At 47.8% G+C, this 20887-nt stretch overlaps 1 protein-coding gene across 1 annotated transcript in view; it reads right to left on the reverse strand.

The window, feature by feature from the left end:
- The window catches only part of LOC104309251 (contactin-4), a 416486-nt gene that overhangs the window by 186021 nt on the left and 209578 nt on the right, over positions 1 to 20887 (reverse strand). Inside the window, exon 3 of the mRNA XM_054180010.1 lies at positions 7843 to 7979. Coding sequence (XP_054035985.1) covers positions 7843 to 7897 — 55 coding nt within the window. The 5' untranslated portion in view covers positions 7898 to 7979. The remainder of the gene's footprint in view (positions 1 to 7842; positions 7980 to 20887) is intronic.

Below are 20887 nucleotides of genomic sequence, written 5' to 3' on the forward strand. Positions count from 1 at the left end.
TAAGGCTTGCTAAGAAAAAGAAGGGAAGGCCAGTCTTGCTGGCTGGTGTGTTTGTTGTGAGCACAGATCCTTCTTTTTAAGTGGCAAGAGCGAACAGCAGGCCAGAAGCCAAAGCAGCCACAGCCTCCAAGAAAAAAGCTGAGGCTGAAACCAGGCACAGAAGAGACTCCAATCCCACACAGAATCGAGGCTGGAAAAGACCTCTGAGATCATCAAGTCCAGCCTATGACCCCACACCACGACTTCAGCTAAACCATGCCACCAAGTGTCACATCCAATCTATTCTTAAAGACCTCCAGTGATGGCAACTCCACCACCTCCCTGGGCAGTCCACCCCACTGCCTAATCAGCCCTTCTGTGAGGAACTGCTTCCTAATACCTAACCTAACCCTCCCCTGGCACAGCTCCATACCATGCCCTCTTGTCCTGTCACAAGGTGCCTGGGAGAAGAGCCTACAATTTGAGGTAGTTGTACAGAGTGATAATATCCCCTCCAAGTCTCCTCTTCTCCAGCCTGAACACTCCCAGCTCCATCAGCCTTTCCTCATATGACTCTTCCTTCAGCCTCCTCACCAGTCTGGTCACTCTCCTCTGGACCTGCTCCAGCACCTGAAGTGAGTGGCCCAGAACTGCACACAATACTTGTGGTGAGACCTCCCCAGTGCCAAGCACAGGGGCAAAATTCCATCCCTAGTCCTGCTGGCCACACTATTCCTGATCCAGGCTAGTATGCCCTTAGCCTTCCATGCCCCCTGGGCACACTGCTGGCTCATGTCCAGCTGCTGTCACCCAGCACTACCAGGTCCCTCTCTGCCAGGCTGCTCTCCAGCCACTCATCCCCCAGTCTGTAGCCCTGCCTGCGGTCACTGTGGCCAAAGTGCAGGACCCTGCCCTTGGCCTCATTGAATCTCTTCCCATTGGCCTCACACAACACAGCAGAGCCTAAACACTTCTCAAAAGCTCCTGGGTTCCGTTTTTCCCCCCCCCTGCTCGTTTGTTTTCTGTCCAAAGGTGAGTGGCTCTGCACGAGTTAAACCACATCATGAAATATGCATATGCACACTCAGCCAGCTGATGTGTCTCTGCAACTGCTGCTCATTAACATGCAGCTATGACTTCAGCACTGAAACTCACTGCTGCAGGAAGTTAATGAGGCAAAGAGTTGTGTAAGAGTCACCCAAAAAACCCCCAACAAAACACCCCCAAAAATGTTCCTTTCACACTTGGCCAGCACATTACAGGCACAGGGACTCCATCCCATCTTCAGCAACACAAAATCAGTTTGGTTCATCCTGTGCAGCAGCTTTTGTTTCCCTGTTGTTGTTCCCAGGCTGTACACAAAGGCAGGGGATCTGACAGCTACGTGGAGCTGCCCAAGGGAGAGAGCATTTGTTAACAGACTCACGACTGGAGGAGCTGTGGTGGGTATTTTTCACAGCCTGTTTCTGCCTCTTGTCTTACTCTCCAAAAACTTGGAGAGTTATCGCTGCCACAACTGCTATTTAAGGAATCTGAGAGCCCTAACAGATCAGAGTCATTTGGCACCCAAGGACTCATTTGCAATTACTTCTTCCCAGAGCTGACACCTGAAAAGAAAGCTGCCCAAAACAAAAAACAACAAGAAGGACCCTCACAATTGACACACATTGACTACTGGGTGCAAAGAAAGCATCATTAGATTTTATCAGTAGGGCCTCAGAATGACCAGTGACAAAAGCAGGCTAAAAGCCATGGTCCTAAGCTGGGTGATGAACTGAAAAGAGGTGGCAAGACCAGAAAGATCTTTGGCAGTGTTGCTGCCTTTTCGAGGGAGGCTGGATAGCTCCTGAAATGCTGAGTAGATTTGCACCTCTGCATAGCTGCCTTAAGTATGTGCTGGGATTGATCTATCTTTTGATCTATCTTTCTATCTAAGGGTTTTCTCCTGCTGTGAAGAATTGTAATATCTAAACACCCAGTCCATAAATTACAGAATACAGAATTAACCAGGCTGGAAAAGACCTTTGAGATCATTGAGTCCAACCTACCACCCAACACCATCTAATCAACTCAACCATGGCACCAAGTGCCTCATCCAGGCTGTTTTTAAACACCTCCAGTGATGGTGACTCCACCACCTCCCTGGGCAGCACATTCCCATGGCCAATCTCTCTTTCTGGGAAGAACTTTATTCCTACCATCCAGCCTAAACCTCCTCTGGTGCAGCTTGAGACTGTGTCCTCTTGCTCTGGTGCTGGTTGCCTGGGAGAAGAGATCAACCCCCACCTGGCTACAACCTCCCTTCAGGGAGTTGGAGAGAGCAAGAAGGTCTCCCCTGAGCCTCCTCTTCTCCAGGCTAAGCAACCCCAGCTCCCTCAGCCTCTCCTCACAGGGCTGTGCTCCAGATCCCTCCCCAGCTTTGTTGCCCTTCTCTGGACACCTTCCAGCAACTCAACATCTTTCTTAAACTGAGTAGCCCAGAACTGGACACAGGACTCAAGGTGTGGCCTAACCAGTGCTGAGCACAGGGCAGAATGACCTCCCTGCTCCTGCTGGCCACACTATTCCTGATGCAGGCCAGGATGCCATTGGCCTTCTTGGCCACTTGAGCACACTGCTGGCTCATGTTGAGCCTACTATCAACCAGTACCCCAAAAAACAAAAGCAATATCCCATGTGGACTGGGAGCAGCTCTGGCAAGTCTCTCTTCTCCTGGCACATGGGCAGCGGCAGATCACTGGTACCCTTCATTTGGATACTCTGACTGGTTTGGGTTTGACAGCTGCTTAATGGCTTGAATGATATGAGTTTGGAAGTTTTAATGCAATTTCTAGTGAACAGATGTTCATTTAGGAAGCACCTAAAAAAAACCCAAACCAACTAAAAAGCTCAAGGAGCTGCTGGGATTGGCAGTAGCTGGAGCCCGCTGGCTGCCCCCAAAGGGGCATCGGAACTACCGCCACGTGGGGATGGTGAGGCTGGTGGTCTCTGTGGGGAGTTTTAACAGGGCTCCACACTGAAAGCTCATCCTCTGCCAGCTGGGCTGCTCTCTAGGTAGAGACAAAGATGGGAGTGTGTGTAGGAGGAGCAGTGCCCCAGGTGAAGTAAGTGGGCAGCCTCCGGCTCCCTGCTGCCAAGCATGATGTGGCTTGGGAAGTTATCAGTCTCTGTTGAGTTTGTTACACCTGGGATCAACAGCTTAGCTTCTCCAAAAGCAGCATCATTACCAGCAGGGGCAGAAAAGCTTCCTGAAACTAGGTCAAGCCCCTCCCAAAGTAGAACATAAAAGTGCAACAATTAATAAGGGATGAAGGTTTGTCTACAAAATTTTGTTTCACAGCTTTGTGCCTTTCGTGTGGAGCTGCTAAACAGCAGCTACTAGAATTAACTACTTTGTAGTCATGTCCTGCCTTGCAGAGGGGAATCAAAGGATGGTTTACTTGAAAAGACTTTAAGATGATCAAGCCCAACCATTAACCCAGGACTGCCAGGTCACCAACAAACCATGTCCCTCAGCACCACATCTACACTTTGGGCTTTGAAAGCCCTCCGAGGATGGGGATTCCACTACTTCCCTGGGCTGCCTGTTTCAGAGCTTGACAACCCCTTCAGAGAACAGATATTGCCTGAGTGCATTAGCTACTAACAGCATTGAGCCCAAACAAGTGAGTGCTGCTTCCTGGTAACCCCAGAGCTCCCACAGCAAAATCCCTCCCATGCCTTCATCCAGCTCATACAACATCGCAGCAGACACAGAAACTTCCACGTTTAAATCTTGTTGAAAGCAGCTGGCCCAGACCATGTCCTTCAGCAAAATGAAACAGCTGCCTCACTCATCACCTCATACAAAGCTCACACAAAACTTCGGCCCATGATTCTGTTGCATCTTCCTCAGCAGGGCAGAGAAACTGATGCCATGGCCTGAAGGCAATCAGTGCACTGTGAGCAAAACGCTGCTGGAGAGTAGTGTGGAGAAAGCCAGAGCTTATGAGATGCATTTTCATAGAACCATAGAATGGACTGGGTCGGAGGGGACCTTAAAGATCATACAGTTCCAACTCCCCTGCCATGGGCAGGGACACATCCCACTAGACCAGGTTGCTTAAGGCCTTAAACACCTCCAGGGAGGGAATATCCACAACCTCCCTGGGCAATCTGTTCCAGTGCCTCACAACCCTCCCTATAAAGAATTTATTCTTAACCTGCAGTCTAAATCTCCCCTCCTCAAGCACCAGTCCATTCCCTCTCATCCTATCACTACAAGCCCTTGTAAAAAGTCTCTCCCCATCTTTCTTGCAGCCCCCCCTTACTACATCTGTTCTTCCTATAAAAGACCTGTGGAAGATAAGGACAAGCCCCCAGACCCACTCTCCTGAAACTTTATTTTGCTGATCCTAGATGCTTTGCAGTAGATAAAGGATAGAAATGACAGGCAAAAAAAAAAAGAAGTATAAATGATATTTTGCATGCTTTTGGGTTTCCACTGTTTTGTTTCTTTGCTGCAAATAAAGGATCACAGTTCATGTATTCCTGCAGCCTGACTCCTCCAAGGGTTGCAATTCCTGAAGCACGTGTGGCACTGCATTGCAGAATCTCTCTGCATCCAATTTTCTGCCAGCTCAGAAACTGTCATAGCACATTTAGGAAGACTGGGAACCAAATTTCAAAAATAGGGACCCCTAAGTACCGGAATAAAAGTGGCTTTGTGTTCAGTAGAGCTGAGCAGAAGAAAGTGAACACTATGATAAGTAGTTTGTTGTTGCCTAAAATGATGGGAAAAAGTAGAATCGGAGAATTGTCAGGGTTGGAAGGGACCTCAAGGCTCAGCCAGTCCCAGCCCCCCTGCCATGGGCAGGGACACCTCACACTCCAGCAGGTTGCTCACAGCCACATCCAGCCTGGCTGCAAAAGCCTCCAGGGATGAGGCTTCCACTGCCTCCCTGGGCAACCTGTGCCAGGCTCTCACCACCCTCATGGGGAACAACTTCTTCCTAACAGCCAATCTGAATCTCCCCACTTCTAGTTTTGTTCCATGCCCCCCAGTCCTATCGCTCCCTGACACCCTCAAAAGTCCCTCCCCAGCTTTCTTGTAGCCCCCTTCAGATATTGGAAGGCCACAATGAGGTCTCCTCAGAGCCTTCTCTTCTCCAGACTGAATAACCCCAACTCCCAAGTACCCTGGCAAGGTGCACAGAGAAAGAGGAAGAAAACTCAAGTTACTAAACAAGCTAGATGATCCTTGAGGTCCCTTCCAACCCTGACAATTCTATGATTCCATGATTCTCTGGCCCTTGAGATCACTTCCAACCCAAAACATTCTATGACTATGATTTGTTTTATCCTGTATAATCTTGACACAAGAACAGACACAATATTTTCCTCAGAGCACCAAATTCTCTTGGTTATAACTGCACCTGTACAGGGGATTTCTACCACAGGGAAGTCACTCTTGGGTTTACACTAAGTTAAATGAGATTTGAGATAAATCTTGTCTTCTCCAGCAGCTGCTGGAATTCTTTCCTCCACTCCTTTTCCCATGCATTATTCCCATCAATAATCCCATCGTGTTACTAAACAAGCATTGCCAAGCAGCAGATCAATTAGAGGGATCCAGATGAGCACTGAGGTGGCATAAGCAGTAATTAAAACATAACACCCACCTCTCAGAACAAAAAAAAAAAGAGAAGAATATGTTAAATGAATTCTACTTGAAAGAATAATAATGCCAGTCCCAGGAGGAAATAGAACAGAATAGAGTTAACCAGGTTGGAAGAGACCTTCAAGATCATCGGGTCCAGCCTATCATCCAACACCACCTAATCAACTAACCCATGGCACCAAGCACCCCATCCAGTCTCCTACTAAACACCTCCAATGATGGTGACTCCACCACCTTCCCAGGCAGCACATTTCAATAGGCAATCACTCTCTCTATGAAGAATTTCTTCCTAACATCCAGTCTAAACCTCCCCTGGTGCAGTTTGAGACTGTGTCCTCTTGTTCTGTCACTAACTGCATGGGAGAAGAGACCAACCCCCGCCTGGCTACAACCTCCCTTCAGGGAGTTGGAGAGAGCAAGAAGGTCTCCCCTGAGCCTCCTCTTCTCCAGGCTAAGCAACCCCAGCTCCCTCAGCCTCTCCTCATAGGGCTTGTGTTCCAAACCCCTCACCAACTTTGCTGTTCAGCCATTGTGTGTCCAGAGAAGAGCAACAAAGTGGAAAAGACGCAAACCAGACTTTGACAGCCCTGGTGTGATCACAGCCCCACCACAGTTCATAGAATGGTTTGGTCTGGAAGGGACCTTAAAGATGATCTAATTCTCACCCCTCTGCCATGGGCAGGGACACCTCCCACCAGCCCAGGGTGCTCAAGACCTCAAAAATCAAAAGGCCTCAGCTCCCCCAGCCTACACTCCAATGTATGCCCATAAGGTGAGCAGAGCTTTGCTGCAAGCTTTGCTGCCCCCCCTGCAGGTCTGAAAAGCCTTCAGAAGTGTTTCACATCCAGGGGAAAAAAAGAAAAAAGGCACATTCCTAGGAAATTTACTGTTGCTGGGAATGCTCAAAGCTCTGAGGGAAGAAGCTGTTAAAGAAGGGCAGTCACAGGAGGTGGTTATATCCCTGAAATATGCTATTCTAATTATTTGTTAAATGGAGCGAGGGCTTAGCTGAAACAGAACACCCTTTTAATGGCATTTAAAGCTATCCTCCACGTAGGTTTAATTGAGCATTGAAACACTTAGCAGAGAACAGGGGAAAAACAACTTTCCATCAACAGCAACTTGGAACAGGAGCTGGGCAGAGCAGACCTTTGAACCACTGCGCTCTTAGGATCATAGGATCGTAGAATCAATAAGGTTGGAAAAGACCTCAGAGATCATCAAGTCCAACCTATTACTTAATACCTAACACCATCTAATCAACTCAACCATGGCTCCAAGTGCCTCATACAAGCCTTTTTTGAACACCTCCAGGAATGGGGACTCCACCACCTCCCTGGGCAGCACTTTCCAGTGGCAAATTACTCTTTCTGGGAAGAACTTCCTCACCCAGCCTAAACCTCCCCTGGCACAGCTTGAGACTTGTTCTGGTGCTGGGTGCCTGGGAGAAGAGACCAACCCCCACCTGGCTACAACCTCCCTTCAGGGAGTTGGAGAGAGCAAGAAGGTCTCCTCTGAGACTTTTCCTCTCCAGGCTAGGCAACCCCAGCTCCCTCAGCCTCTCCTCACAGGGCTGTGCTCCAGACCCCTCCCCAGCCTCATTGCCCTTCTCTGGACACCTTCAAGTGTCTCAATGTCCTTCTTAAACTGAGGAGCCCAGAACTGGACACATGACTCCAGGTGTGGCCTAGCCAGTGGTGAGCACAGGGCAGAATGACTTCCCTGCTCCTGCTGGCCACACTATTCCAGATGCAGGCCAGGATACCATTGGCCTTCTTGGCCGCCTGGGTACACTGCTGGCTCATGTTGAGCCTACTATCAACCAGTACTCCCAGGTCCCTTTCTGCCTGGCTGCTTTGCAGCCACTCTGTTCCCAGCCAGTAGCACTGCCTGGGGTTGTTGTGGCTAAAGTGCAGAACCTGGCACTTGGACTTGTTCAATGCCATCCCCTTGGACTCTGCCCATCTGTCCAACCTGTCGAGATCCCTCTGCAGAGCTCTCCTACCCTACTGTTGCTGCAGAGATACCCAGCATCAGAAAAGGGAGCTTGTTGAGAGCATCAGCTTGCCCTGCTCACAGCCTGCTGGTCACGAAGCAGGGGCTTGCTTTGCCATTTTATCACTAACACATGATACATGCAGTGCACTTTTGCTTTAGTGTGAGACACAGAGGCATTCTGAAGTGTTATTTGAGCAGAACCTTACCTGCAAGGCACACCATGAATGATTGCAGCACGAGCATCTCCCATAGCAACCTCATCTTCAGCTTCTTGGGTCAGAGGAGAGGAGTTGAACCACAGAAGAGATTTGGGCTCCTTGGTAAAACTTAGGCAACTTTTAATCTGTAAAAGAGAAAAGGTGGATTACAGGAAGGGTTAGGACTGCTGCTCATCCTGTTTGTTTGTTTTTCTTTCCAGGAAGGTTGCATCTGAAGACCAAGAAAGAAGCTTTTGGAAACATTGAATGTAAAAGCATTCTGTGGTGTGATGGTCTAAGGAGAGTGAGTACCAGATGAGGAGAGCTTGAGTGCTGTGAGATTTCTTCTGTATCAATTTTTGGCACTGGCAGATTCGCTCCCTGCCTCTCTGGGGTCATCTGAACTGTGATTAGTTAACTCTAGATGAGAGTTAAGAGGGACTGAAGGAGCTGGGGCTGTTTGGTTTGAAAAAGCAGAAGCTGAAGGGAACTCTCATTGCCCTCTACAACTAGAATAGAATAGAACTAACCAGGTTGGAAAAGACCTTTGAGATCATCCAGTCCAACCTCTCACCCAACACCATCTGATCAACTCAACCATGGCACCAAGTGCCTCATCCAGGCTCCTCTTAAACACCTCCAGGGATGGTGACTCCACCACCTCCCTGGGCAGCACATCCCAATGGCCAATCTCTCTTGCTGGGAAGAATTTCCTCCTAACATCCAGCCTAAACCTCCCCTGGCACAGCTTGAGACTGTGTCCTCTTGTTCTGTTGGTGTTCACCTAGGAGAAGGGACCACCCCCTGCTAAACTACCTGAAAGGAGGTTGTGGAGGGGTTGGTGCTGGTCTCTTCTCACAGGTAATTATTGATAGAACAAGAGGGAAGGGCCTCAAGCTGCCACTGGGTAAGTTTAGACAGGACATGAGGAAAAAAGTTTTCATGGCTAGAGTGGTCAGATACTGGAATGTGCTGCCCAGGGAGGTGGTGGAGTCACCAACCCTGGGTGTGTTTAGAGGTCATTTGGATGTGGTGCTTGGGGATACGGTTTAGGGGTGAACCTTGTTAGAGTAGGGTTCTGGGTTGGACTTGGTGATCCTGAGGCTCTCTTCCAACCTGAATGTTTCTGTGAATAAAACATGCTGTCCAGTAAATGTATTCTGTGAGGATGATGAGAATTACTCTCCCTTTCCTCCACACACCTCACATGTACCTGAAGGACCACACCTCTGCAAAGCCACCCTTTCCTGGAAGTGTTCCCACACTGCTCAGGAAAAGGGGGGAGCCTTTTTCCACTTCACCCCCATCATTCTTCCAGAATCCCCCCCTTAAATCCCCTCCAGGTGAAACCTGATCTTCTCCTCATGCTCCATTCCAACTTGTAAATAGCTACACCATTTGTAAGCAGGCAACTGGAAGACTTTCTCAGTTTATCACTGCAAAGCACACAGCCCTTCCCCCTCCAAATGCAACCCAAGGAGGGGGGGGGGGGGGGGAAGCAGCCCCCTTTTATAAGAGGAACCTTTTCCAGAGCAGGTATTTAAATATTAAAAATAACTAAATCAAGCCAGACATACATTTTTTTCCCCTTTCTTTATCATTTATTCATCTCACTGAGGGCTGGAAGTTAAGGGCCCTTTGTGCTTGCAAGACAAACTGCATGACTAATAGCATGTGAAGGGGGATCGTGAGAGGTCTCTGCTGGCTTTTGTGAGTTAAAATTGATAAGATTCTTCTAATAAAGTCAGGTTCAGCACACTGAGAGGACTAACAAGCTGAAGATGAAACTTGGAAAGGGATAGAGATTAATTGAATATATTCATCTGTTCTCACACAGCCTGATTAGGCAGGCTGGGGGTTAACAGGGAGGACTAATCAATGGCAACTAATAACTTAAGCGAATGATCAGGGTATTAATCATTCATTTCCTCGAGGAAAATGTCATCACAGGCCTTTATATTGATTGACATAGTTCAGCAGTTACTCAATGCATTTACAGAAAACTCAAGAAACCTGTGTAGCTCCCTTCCAGTATTTGAAGGGGGTCTCCAAGACATCTGGAGAGGGACTTTTTACAAGTGGATGGAGTGTCAGGACAAGGGGTAATGGCTTCAGACTGCAAGGAGACAGATTTAGATTAGATCAGTGGAAATTCTTCCTCATGAGGGTGGTAAGGCACCAGAAGAGATTACCCAGAGAAGTTCTGGAGGCTCCAACCATACAAGTGTTCAAAGAAAGGTTGGATGGGGCCTTGAGCACCATGGTCTAGTAGTATGTCTTGGAAGGGTGGCTGGAACTAGATGATCCAGTCTAAAGGAGGGTAGATTTAGATTGGATGTTAGGAAGAAGTTCTTCACCATAAGGGTGGTGAGACACTGGCAAAGGTTGCCCAGGGAGATGGTGGAAGCCTCATCCTTGGAGGTTTTTGCAGCCAGGCTGGATGTGGCTGTGAGCAACCTGCTGTAGCGTGAGGTGTCCCTGCCCATGACAATGGGGTTGGCACTGGCTGATCCTTGAGGTCCCTTCCCTGACAATTCTATATTCCATGATTCTATGACCTTTGGGATCCCTTCCAGCCCAAAACTTTCTATGACTATGAATTTTTTTTATCCTGTATAATCTTGCCAAAAGAACAAACACAATTTTTTCCTCAAAGTACCAAATTCTCTTGGTTATAACTGCACCTGTAGAGGGGATTTCTGCCACAGGGAAGCCACTCTTGGATTTACACTAAATTAAGAGAGATTTGAGATAAATCTTGTATTCTCCAGCAGCTGCTGGAATTCTTTCATGCTCCTTTTTTCCCATGTATTATTCCCATCAATAATCCCATCATGACACTCATAAGGCTTCTCTTCATGAGGCTTTGCCTTGCAGTGTAGTGATTATTCTCCTCTGCAAAGCTTCACAATTATTCTCCACTCTCTCTGTAGTCAGCTATATGGGACTGAATCACAGCAATCACTTACAGCCTTTGATACCTAATTAAAAACAGGAGAGGTACAGCACTTAGCAACTTAACCTAATGCCAGGAGCCCATCTAAAGCACCTGTAGACCCATCTGTGAGCCACCAGCATGCAGAAGGGTTGACCAAAATCCCTCCTGCTGCGTGGATTAGTAACAACAGCACTCAGCTTCTCAGCTGTCTGGAAGCAGTGTTGGTGGGCAAGGAACCACAGTTCCTTCTTATGTGCCTTTTGGTTAAGGAAGCAGGAAAATAAACCCAGAGATCTGACCAAAGTCCAGCAAAATGCTTCTGTTTGTTCCATGGTGCTTTGGAGACTTTATGGAGACAGGGTACAATCCTACATGGACTTCATCAAGGGACAATCCTACATGGACTCCATCAAGGGACAATCCTACATGGGCTCCACCAAGGGACAATCCTACATGGAGGACCATGCAGTTGGCTGTCCTGGCAGCAGGGTCCCAAAGCTGCTTGAGTCACAGCCCTGATATCCTCTTTGAACTGAGACTGTTGCTTTGGTAATTTATTCCCTAGCTGTCCACAGAAGAACATTCTTGGATAGCCTTCAATTTATTATTCTTCCCCCTTCTCATTGCAACTTTTCTTATCAGAACTTGACTCACCAACCCCTTTGGGAAGAATTCTGGCAACTCTGTGGCTTCTTGCAAACTGAGTTGCCTTTGCCATTCTTTTTCCACCCCCCTCCATGATTCTCTAAGCATTTTAAGCACTAATAAATACAAATTAAAAAAAGATAAATCAAAATGACTAATGTAACTTAGTTTTTCAGCTTAAAAGGGACATTAAAAATAGCAGGCTCTTTCATCCCTCCCAAGATGCTGTGACACAATCCCTGGGTCATCTTCTTTGCAGCCCAAAAGAAAAGCTGTGCTAAAAAGACACATATTTTTACTGATCAGCACATTTATTAAGTCTAGGGGAAGAAGCTGGAAGCCTTCCCCTAGAAGGGGAGACCTTATAGCTACATTTCAATACCTGAAGGGGACCTACAGGAAGGATGGAGAGGGCAAAGAGCGGTGGGCATCTGAGGGATGGGTGCCGAGTGGAGGAGGCCAAGCTCTTTTCAGTGGTGCACACTAATAAGATAAGGAGCAACAGGTTCAAACTTGAATATAGAAGATTTCACCTCAACATGAAGAGAAACTTCTTTGGTGTGAGGGTGCTGGAGGCCTGGAGCAGGCTGCCCAGAGAGGTTGTGGAGTCTCCTTGTCTGGAGAGATTTCAAACCCACCTGCACATTGTGATCCCAGGCAGGCTGCCGTAGGTGACCCTGCTCTAATGGGGAGGATGGACTGGATGATCTCCAGAGGTCCCTTCCAACTCCCCCACCCAACTGTGTGATCCTGTACCACATTCTGTCCTCATGCCCAGAACTGAACAAATAGGAAAGCTCCAGAAGCACCATTTCCTGATGCTCCCTACCAGCCCTCCCAGGAGCAGCACTGAAAATAGGTAGCTGGAGACTTGACTGCCGGCTGAGCCCTCTAGAACCACAAACCCACACCCCGATTTCTCCTGGTGGATCTAACTCAGGTTGTGTGTGTCATGGAAAGTTTCCCAAGGAGAAACTCTGCCTTGTCTTAGCAGTCAAAACAACCCAAACCCATGACAAGTAAATTAGATGATTCCCATTTAAAAACCTTTTCCCCAGGTTAAAATATGGTGGCATTCAAGATATGGCTGCATTTCCATTTCTCATGATAGTTCCCCATTTCACATGTGAATGACTTCAATCATCACAATGCTTTCCTGTAAACACTTCTGCCATTCCTAGCAGCAGGTCCATTGTTCAGAGACGTGGAAAAAGCTGTTGAAACACATTGAGTCTTTTATGGCCACAACTTTAGGAAAGGCAAAATTCATGCAGGGAGAGAATAAAAAAAAGAAATCTAATTGGAAAGATCCTTCCCTTGTCTAAAGGTTTTCTGGCTATAAGATGCCAGGGGGGGTTGTGTTGCTTCTGAAAGAGAACAATAGAACAATAGAATAAACCAGGTTGGAAGAGACCTTCAAGATCATCACATCCAACCCCTCAACCAATCCAACACCACCTAAACAACTAACCCATGGCACCAAGCACCCCATCAAGTCTCCTCCTGAACACCTCCAGTGATGGTGACTCCACCACCTCCCCAGGCAGCCCATTCCAATGGGCAATCACTCTCTCTGTGTAGAACTTCTTCCTAACATCCAACCTAAACCTCCCCTGGTGCAGCCTGAGACTGTGTCCTCTTGTTCTGGTACTGGCTGCCTGGGAGAAGAGACCATCATCCATCTGTCTACAACCTCCCTTCAGGTACTTGTAGAGAGTAATAAGGTCACCCCTGAGTCTCCTTTTCTCCAGGCTAAGCAATCCCAGCTCCCTCAGCCTCTCCTCATAGGGCTTGTGTTCCAAATCCTCATGAAAACTTGCCATTTTTAATGTTCCTTCTTAAATTGAGGAGCCCAGAACTGAACACAGGACTCAAGGTGTGGCCCAACCAGTGCTGAGCACAGGGCACAATGACTTCCATGCTCCTGCTGGTCACACTGTTCCTGATGCAGGCCAGGATGTCCTTGGCAATTTAAGAAGGATATTGAGACTCTTGAATGTGTCCAGAGAAGGGAAATGAGGCTGGGGAGGGGTCTGGAGCACAGCCCTGTGAGGAGAGGCTGAGGGAGCTGGGGTTGCTTAGCCTGGAGAAGAGGAGGCTCAAGGGAGAACTTATTGCTCCTCTGAAGGGAGGCTGTAGCCAGGTGGGGGTTGGTCTCTTCTCCCAAGCAACCAGCACCAGAACAAGAGGACACAGTCTCAAGCTGTGCCAGGGGAGGTTTATGCTGGAGGTGAGGAGAAAGTTCTTCCTAGAAAGAGTAATTGGCCATTGGGATGTGCTGCCCAGGGAGGTGGTGGAGTCACCATCCCTGAAGGTGTTCAGAAAAGGACTGGATGAGGCACTTGGTGCCATGGTTTATTTAGTCAGGAGGTGTTGGGTGACAGGTTGGACTTGATGATCTCTGAGGTCTTTTCCAACCTTATTGATGCTATGATTCTATGTTTTATCTGCAGGAGGAAGCCTTTGTAATTTCAGCACTCTACAAGCTATGGTTTGGAGATGAAAATGAGATAACTGTACTTCAGCTGGGAAGTGCATCCCATCAGAAAAGCCAGTGCCAGCTCACATGTGCAGATGTCTTTTTAACTTTACTTTTGGCAATGCACCCACTGCAAATGCTTTTGAAAGGCACCTTTGTTTGTAATTGGATTCCGAGGAAGAGAGTTGACTCTCAAGTGCTCTGACTGCAGGCAGGGATGAAGGGAGAAGGGGGGGGGGGGGGGGGAAATAAAAGATGCAGGCAGTAGAAATATTTGTGGTGAATTTGTCTGTGTTATGAGGCATGGATGGTTGACAGTGATTCCATAAAACAACCAGAATAGAAATGAAAAACATAAAGCTAAGGGCTGTGGACGTATTCAGACCACACACAAAAAAGCCTCCCAGAAAGTACAGAAAGAAAAACCCAAGAAAAATTACTTTTGCAGCTTTGATTTGCACTCTACAGACACCCAAATTTTGGGAGCATTCTGAAGGAAAACTTGCAAAGCAAGGTCCAAGCCCCCAAAGCACTGCAGCAGCAAGGAGCGAGCCTTAGCAAGCCTCTCACGTTCCCCTCCTGCACATCGGTGTGCTGCACGGTGCCAGTTCTGCTAAACTCCCAAATAAATCACTGTTAATGAAGCATGCTGCACACCCAGACAGCAACAGGCTCATTTTAATCACCTCGACAAAGGAAGAGCTAAGGGTAAGCACAAACCACTGCGAGCAGCAGCACGTGAGTTGTCAGATTTAAGGTGGTGCCTCCCCGCCGGCTGTCACAGGGCTGACCTGAGGGCAGGAGCAAGTGTCTGGCCTGAATCCTCTGCTTTCCTGAACTCATGTGAATTCATTTAACTTCAGGAGATTTTAAAACCTGTACTTGAGCTCCACATAACATTCAATGGATAAATGTCAAGGGTTAGAGATGGGCAGATGACCAGCTAAGTGCCAGGGGCTCTCCATGGACCCCTTCTGCCTTCCCAAACACTAGAGAAAGGGAAGAAAGAAGAGAAACTGATGGAAGGAAACTAAGCCAGGTGCCACAGAGAGAACAATCCTATGAAACAGAGAGAAGACACAAACCAGGAGCCAACTCGACCCCTGATTGCAAGGACAGCACCATTGACATCATTGAGGCTGGGGGCAGGCACTGGGCAAGTTGCATTAGCCCCCAGATACTCTAAAGACTGAGACATCATCTCTGGAAAGAAGCATTCAGAACCCACTGTGTTCCCTGGCAAGCACAGCTTACCTCAGCCTCTTTGGGGTATGCTTGCCACACTTCCCTCCAATGCTTTTAAGAAGTGAGGAATATGAAAATTTCAACCTTGAGAAAGGAATTAACATCAAACTCTAATTCTTCTCATTACCTGGTAGGCAAAATTGTCTCTTTACTGAGACACACACATGTGCTGCCTGCCTGCAGCCCAGGCTCACCCTTGCACCCCAGACTCACCTTTGCATTGCAGGAGAGTTGTTTTATCTCTTTCTGCACTCTGGAGTTTTTCAATTTACACTTCACCAGAGGCCAGTTCTATAACTTAACTGAAGAGCCATAGCTGGACTGACACAGAGGCTGGTTTTGCTCCCCTATTTCCCAGTAGTTTTATGAAGAGCAGGGATGGAACATTAGGTGTGCTTAGCCAGCCTGCTGGTGACACGAAGAGGCTGCAGGTACTTCTGAGGATGTGAATGCAATTCAAAACCACCCTGACAAATTGGACATAAACCCAGACTAAAACAGAGGGATGGATTTATGTAAGAGACAAGTGGCTTCCTACTGAAGTAAATAGGATGCTGCATTAAACAGCACAAACAAAATGCTGGGGAGCAACTGGCTGGGTGATAGCTCTGCGCTGATCCACACGCAGCTGAATGTGTCAGCAATGCCCTGGGGCTGTGCAAGCAGCAAACCCCTGCCTGGGATGAGTAAACCAGGCCTGCAGGTCCTTTTCATCTGAAGTGATGAAATGCTAGGAAAGCAACCTGTCACTGTCCCCAGTATGGGGGGCCTTGGATGCAGAATCAATAGCCAGGGTTTGGTGTTGTTTGTCAAGGAAAATTTGTCCCCAGCAAGCTTCTGAAGCAGACCACCAGAGAAGATTAGAGGACTGTATACCACATGGAGTACATACAAAACAAAGGGAGCTGCTTAGCCCACAGAATTATAGAATGCTTTGGGCTGGAAGGGACCTTTGAAACTCATCCAGTCCAACTCCCTTGCAGTCTGTAGGGACATCTGCAACTACAGCTCAGAGCCCCTGGCAGCCCGATCTGGAATGATTCCAGGGATGGGGCACTCCTACCTCTCTTGCCAACCTGGGCCACCAAGGTCTCACCACCCTGATAGTTACAAAATTCTTTGTCTATTCTAAATCTCCCTCTCTTAGATACAGAGGCCAGGGACAGTTGTCTGTTTTGCTTCCAGGAACACCAACATTCGGAAGAGGATGGGGAGAATTACAAATACTGGGATTCTCCAGTCCTGTTGCTGCTGGTTCTAAGGTGAGGTTGTTCCTCATCTGATTCAGAAATTAGAAGAATAACCTTGAGCCTCTGGTAATTAACTGAAAGTCAGACTGATGCCCTGAGCATGGAGATGTCCTCTATAAATGAAGGTTAAAGAAACAGTTCTGCTTAAGTAAGGGGTCAGGGGGCAATAGCAATGAGGATTCTTTCATGTAACAGAGAGAGAAGATTTTTCCTAAATTAAAGAAAATGGCTTTTTCTGTGAAAGGGGTTAAACAGTGTTATTCCAAGGGAGCAGCATGAGGAATTAATTCCTAACAAGGTTCCTAACAAGGTTTGGCAGACACAAAACACTAACGGCAGGTAGGCGAAGCAGCAGGATTAGACCTTACTCAGTGGGCCTGCAGTTCAAGATGTCAGCCCGTAAGGATGTGAGAAAGTCCTTCTCACATTCAGTGTCCAAAGGCAATGAGGTCACTTCTGTGAGCATGCCAGTAAAGGGAAGGAACCACATCACCTGGGGTAAGCTAGAAAGAAATCAGTGATCATGGAAGAGACCTTCAGAGGTCCCTTCCAACCCAGACCATTTTATGATTCTATGATTCTGAGGAGCTGTGATGTGTCCAAGATGCCTAAACCATGGTGGCTTTTGAGGGTGTTGCTCAGAAATAGCTGGCAGCCCATGCTGCTGGAGAGCATCCACACCTGGAATACCCTGCCTGGTTTTGGGCTGCCCAACTCAAGAGAAACAGGGATCTGCTGGAGGGAGGCCAAAGGAGGGCTATGAGGATGATGAAGGGACTGGAAGATCTCTCCTATGAGGAAATACTGAGGTCCCTGGGGCTGTTCAGTCTGGAGAAGAGGAGGCTTGAGAGGTGTCTGAGATAGCTGAGAGGTGGGTATCAAGATGAAGGTGCCAGGCTCTTTGTGGTGGTGCTCAGTGATACCACAAAGGGCAGTGAGTACAAACTGAAACTCAGGAGGTTCCACCTCAATATGAGGAGAAAATTCTTTACTGTGACGGTGCCAGAACCCTGGAGCAGGCTGCTCGGAGAGATCATGGAGTCTTTCAAGACCCATCTGGATGCATCCCTGTGTGGCTTGCTCTAGGTGATCCTGCTTTGGCAGACTGGGTTGGACTCAATGATCTCTGGAGATCTCTTCCAACCCCTACCACTCTGTGAGTCCATAAGGCGATGCACTCCCCCAGGAGCATCTTTGGCAGGGGCAGCTCCGATCTCCTGCCAGCCCTTGCTCCTGAACGCCGTCTGTGGCCCAGATTCAGCAGATCATCGATTGCTAACCCTGATCCAGCCTCTTAACACCGTGCTGAATCCTGGCCTGCGTGCTGGGAGAGGCACAGGCTCTATTTAGCAGATGCAATCAGTGACCCGCAAAATTAAACAGCCAAAAATAGAAGGTGCCTCAAAGATGTGTCCCCAGCAGTGCAAATCTTCACAGGAACAATCTTCTGATGTACACAGGGAGGAAAAGAGAGGGGTTTGTTCTGCTGTGGTAGCTGCTGCTGTGCTGAGTCTGGAGATAAATGTTGCCCTTCCCTTGTGCGTAAGGGAAGGGGAAAAAGGACCTGGGGAGATGAAGGGGAGCGGGAGCATGCCGGTGGCATTTCTCACCGAGCTCTCCTCCTTCTCACAGCATGTCTGTCAGATCCTGATCTATCTCATGCTTCTCTGCTGAAATGATTCCCTTCTGGAGCCGCACTTCTAGACAATTCACACATTGTGAGGCATACAGGGGCATACTGTGCCTGATAAAACAACCCAATGACATCCACAGCATGTTCCTGAGACACACTGGTGATGAATGGGGATGAGAGGCTGCAAAAAATTAATTATCTGAAAAGAAAGACAAAGGGAAAAAAAAACCACCCAAACAATGTCAGGTGTTAGGCTGTGTTTCCTCCTCTGGGCACTCACTCACATTCACTAGATAGAGATTTCATTTCGCTGGATCAAGGAAGTGAGAGCACCTCAACAGATGCAAGTTCCCAGCTCACCCCAGTCATTTATATTTGTCAGGCTGTTGGGTCTTTGGTGTCTGCTGTGCCTGAGCCTCTTCTTCCTCCCTGTCACACACCTGCCACCACTTGCTCTTTACTCAAGGAGGATGCCAAGGTACACGCAGGACCCGAGGATTGCATCCATCGGATTAAGGCAATAAATAGAATTCTAACGATATTAGCAAAGATTGCTGAAGGAATAACTTGGTAAGTGCCTGCTGCCATGAATTGCAACCCCTAGAGCTTAAATGCAGCTGCTTCTACTCATGTTTTTGTGATGTAACTGGTCTGTAACTTATTTTCATCCTACATGTCCCCCGAGGAGCTGGCTGGTGCAGTCAGCTCTGTTAGCAGCAGGGCAGGCAGGGAGAGTCTTTGCTGCTGATGTAATAAAAGCTGTATAGATATACCTGCCACTAATGGCATCCCTTTCTGACTCAGAATCATGGAATCACAGAACTGTTCAGGCTGGAAAAGGCCTTTAAGATCACCAACCATTAACCCAATACTGCCAAGTCAACAGTAAATCATGCTTGCCATGTTCCTCAGCACCACACCTACATGGCTTTTGAATTGCTCAGGAGATGGTGATTCCACCACTGCCCTGGGAAGTCTATTCCAGGGCTTAACAACCCTTTTGGAGAAGAAATTGTTCCTCATATCTAACCTAAACCTCTGATGATGCAACTCAAGGCCATTTTCTCTGGTCTTGTCACTGTCTACTTGGGAGAAGAGATAACTTCACCTCATTCCAACCTCCTTTCAGGGAGTTGTAAGGAGTGAGAAAGTCTCCTCTCAGCCTCCTTTTCACCAGGCTGGACAACCCCAGGTCCCTCAGCTTCTCCTCATCAGCCCTGCTCTCCAGACCCTTCATCAGCTTTGCTGCCCTTCTCTGGACATACTCCAGCACCTCAATGTCCTTCCTGTGGTGATGGGCCCAAAACTGAGCCCTGTATTCAAGGTGTGACTTGTTACATTAGCAATTCCTAGAAGCAACACACCTGGTTGATCTTTATGCAGAACCTAATGCCACAGCCTAATACCTGATCAGAGGCTCAAGATTAAATTCAAACAGCCAGCTAATACCAGGCTCTCTCTCTTCTAGCGACTGACCCTGTGGCAGTAGTCCCTGCACACCTTCATGGAAGCAGCAATCTGGCTCAAAAGCAGGATATTCCCAGCTGTGCCACACATCCCTCCACCTTCTGAACCAGAGCACAATCTTCCACTGAAGGAAAAAAAAAAAAAAGAAAAAGTAATAACAAATGACAGTAATTAAAGCTTTTTAATTACCAGCCACTAACTACCACACATCACCTGATTACAGTCTTTACTCTCTGTCTCCTGCCCCCAGGAAACTCATGGCTGCCCTGTAAAACCTGAATAATTTGTAAGCATAAATCATCTCTGGGTAATGAGATCTAGGTGACTAAAAGCAAGTCTAAATTAAGGCTACTGGTGTTAATTAGGGGTCACTCTGTATTGTGTGAGCATTTCAATGGAAGGGATGGAATGAGAAGCACTCATCTGAGGCAGCACCTTGCAGATAGGATGATGTCCCTTCCAAACCCTGATGTTCTGTGATAACATCCAGCTTTTACTGGTTGGGCCACACCTTGAGTCCTGTGTCCAGTTCTGGGCCCCTCAGGTTAGGAAAGATGTTGACTTGCTGGAACGTGTCCAGAGGAGGGCAACAAAGCTGGGGAGGGGTCTGGAACACAGCCCTGTGAGGAGAGGCTGAGGGAGCTGGGGTTGCTTAGCCTGGAGAAGAGGAGGCTCAGGGCTTATTGCTCTCTCCAACTCCCTGAAGGGAGGTTGTAGCCAGCTGGGGGTTTGTCTCTTCTCCCAGGCAAGCAGCACCAGAACAAGAGGACACAGTCTCAAGCTGTGCCAGGGGAGGTTTAGGCTGGATGGTAGGAATAAAGTTCTTCCCAGCAAGAGAGATTGGCCATTGGAACGGGCTGCCCAGGGAGGTGGTGGAGTCACCATCATTGAAGGTGTTTAGGAAGAGACTGGGATGAGGCACTCGGTGCCATGGTTGAGTTGATTGGATGGTGTTGGGTGATAGGTTGGACACGATGATCTCAAAGGCCTCTTCCAACCTGGTCTGGTCCATTCCATTCCATTCCATTCCATTCCATTCCATTCCATTCCATTCCTCCTCTCAACCCATCACACCACAAGATGGGAGGATATTTTGCTCAAACCAGGAGTAACGTCACCATCACAAAAAGTTGCAAGCACTGGAACTTCAGAGCCTGGCATTTCCACAAATTAGAATTTAATTTCTTTTACAGAGTCTTTCTTTTTTTTTTTTTTGCTGAAGGTTATCTGAAGCAGTTACCTTAAAACTCACCAATTTAAAAACAATTCCAGCTTCATGCAGAGCGAAATTTTCAGTGCAAGGTTTTACAAGATTAAACGAGAGGCTGTCTCATACAGCCAAGCAATACATGATAAATGCCACCCAAAAATATCAGCTTTAGGGATAGCAACACTAA

Source organism: Dryobates pubescens, chromosome 1, assembly GCF_014839835.1.
Source record: "Dryobates pubescens isolate bDryPub1 chromosome 1, bDryPub1.pri, whole genome shotgun sequence".
In the NCBI taxonomy this organism is placed as follows: Eukaryota; Metazoa; Chordata; class Aves; order Piciformes; family Picidae; genus Dryobates; species Dryobates pubescens.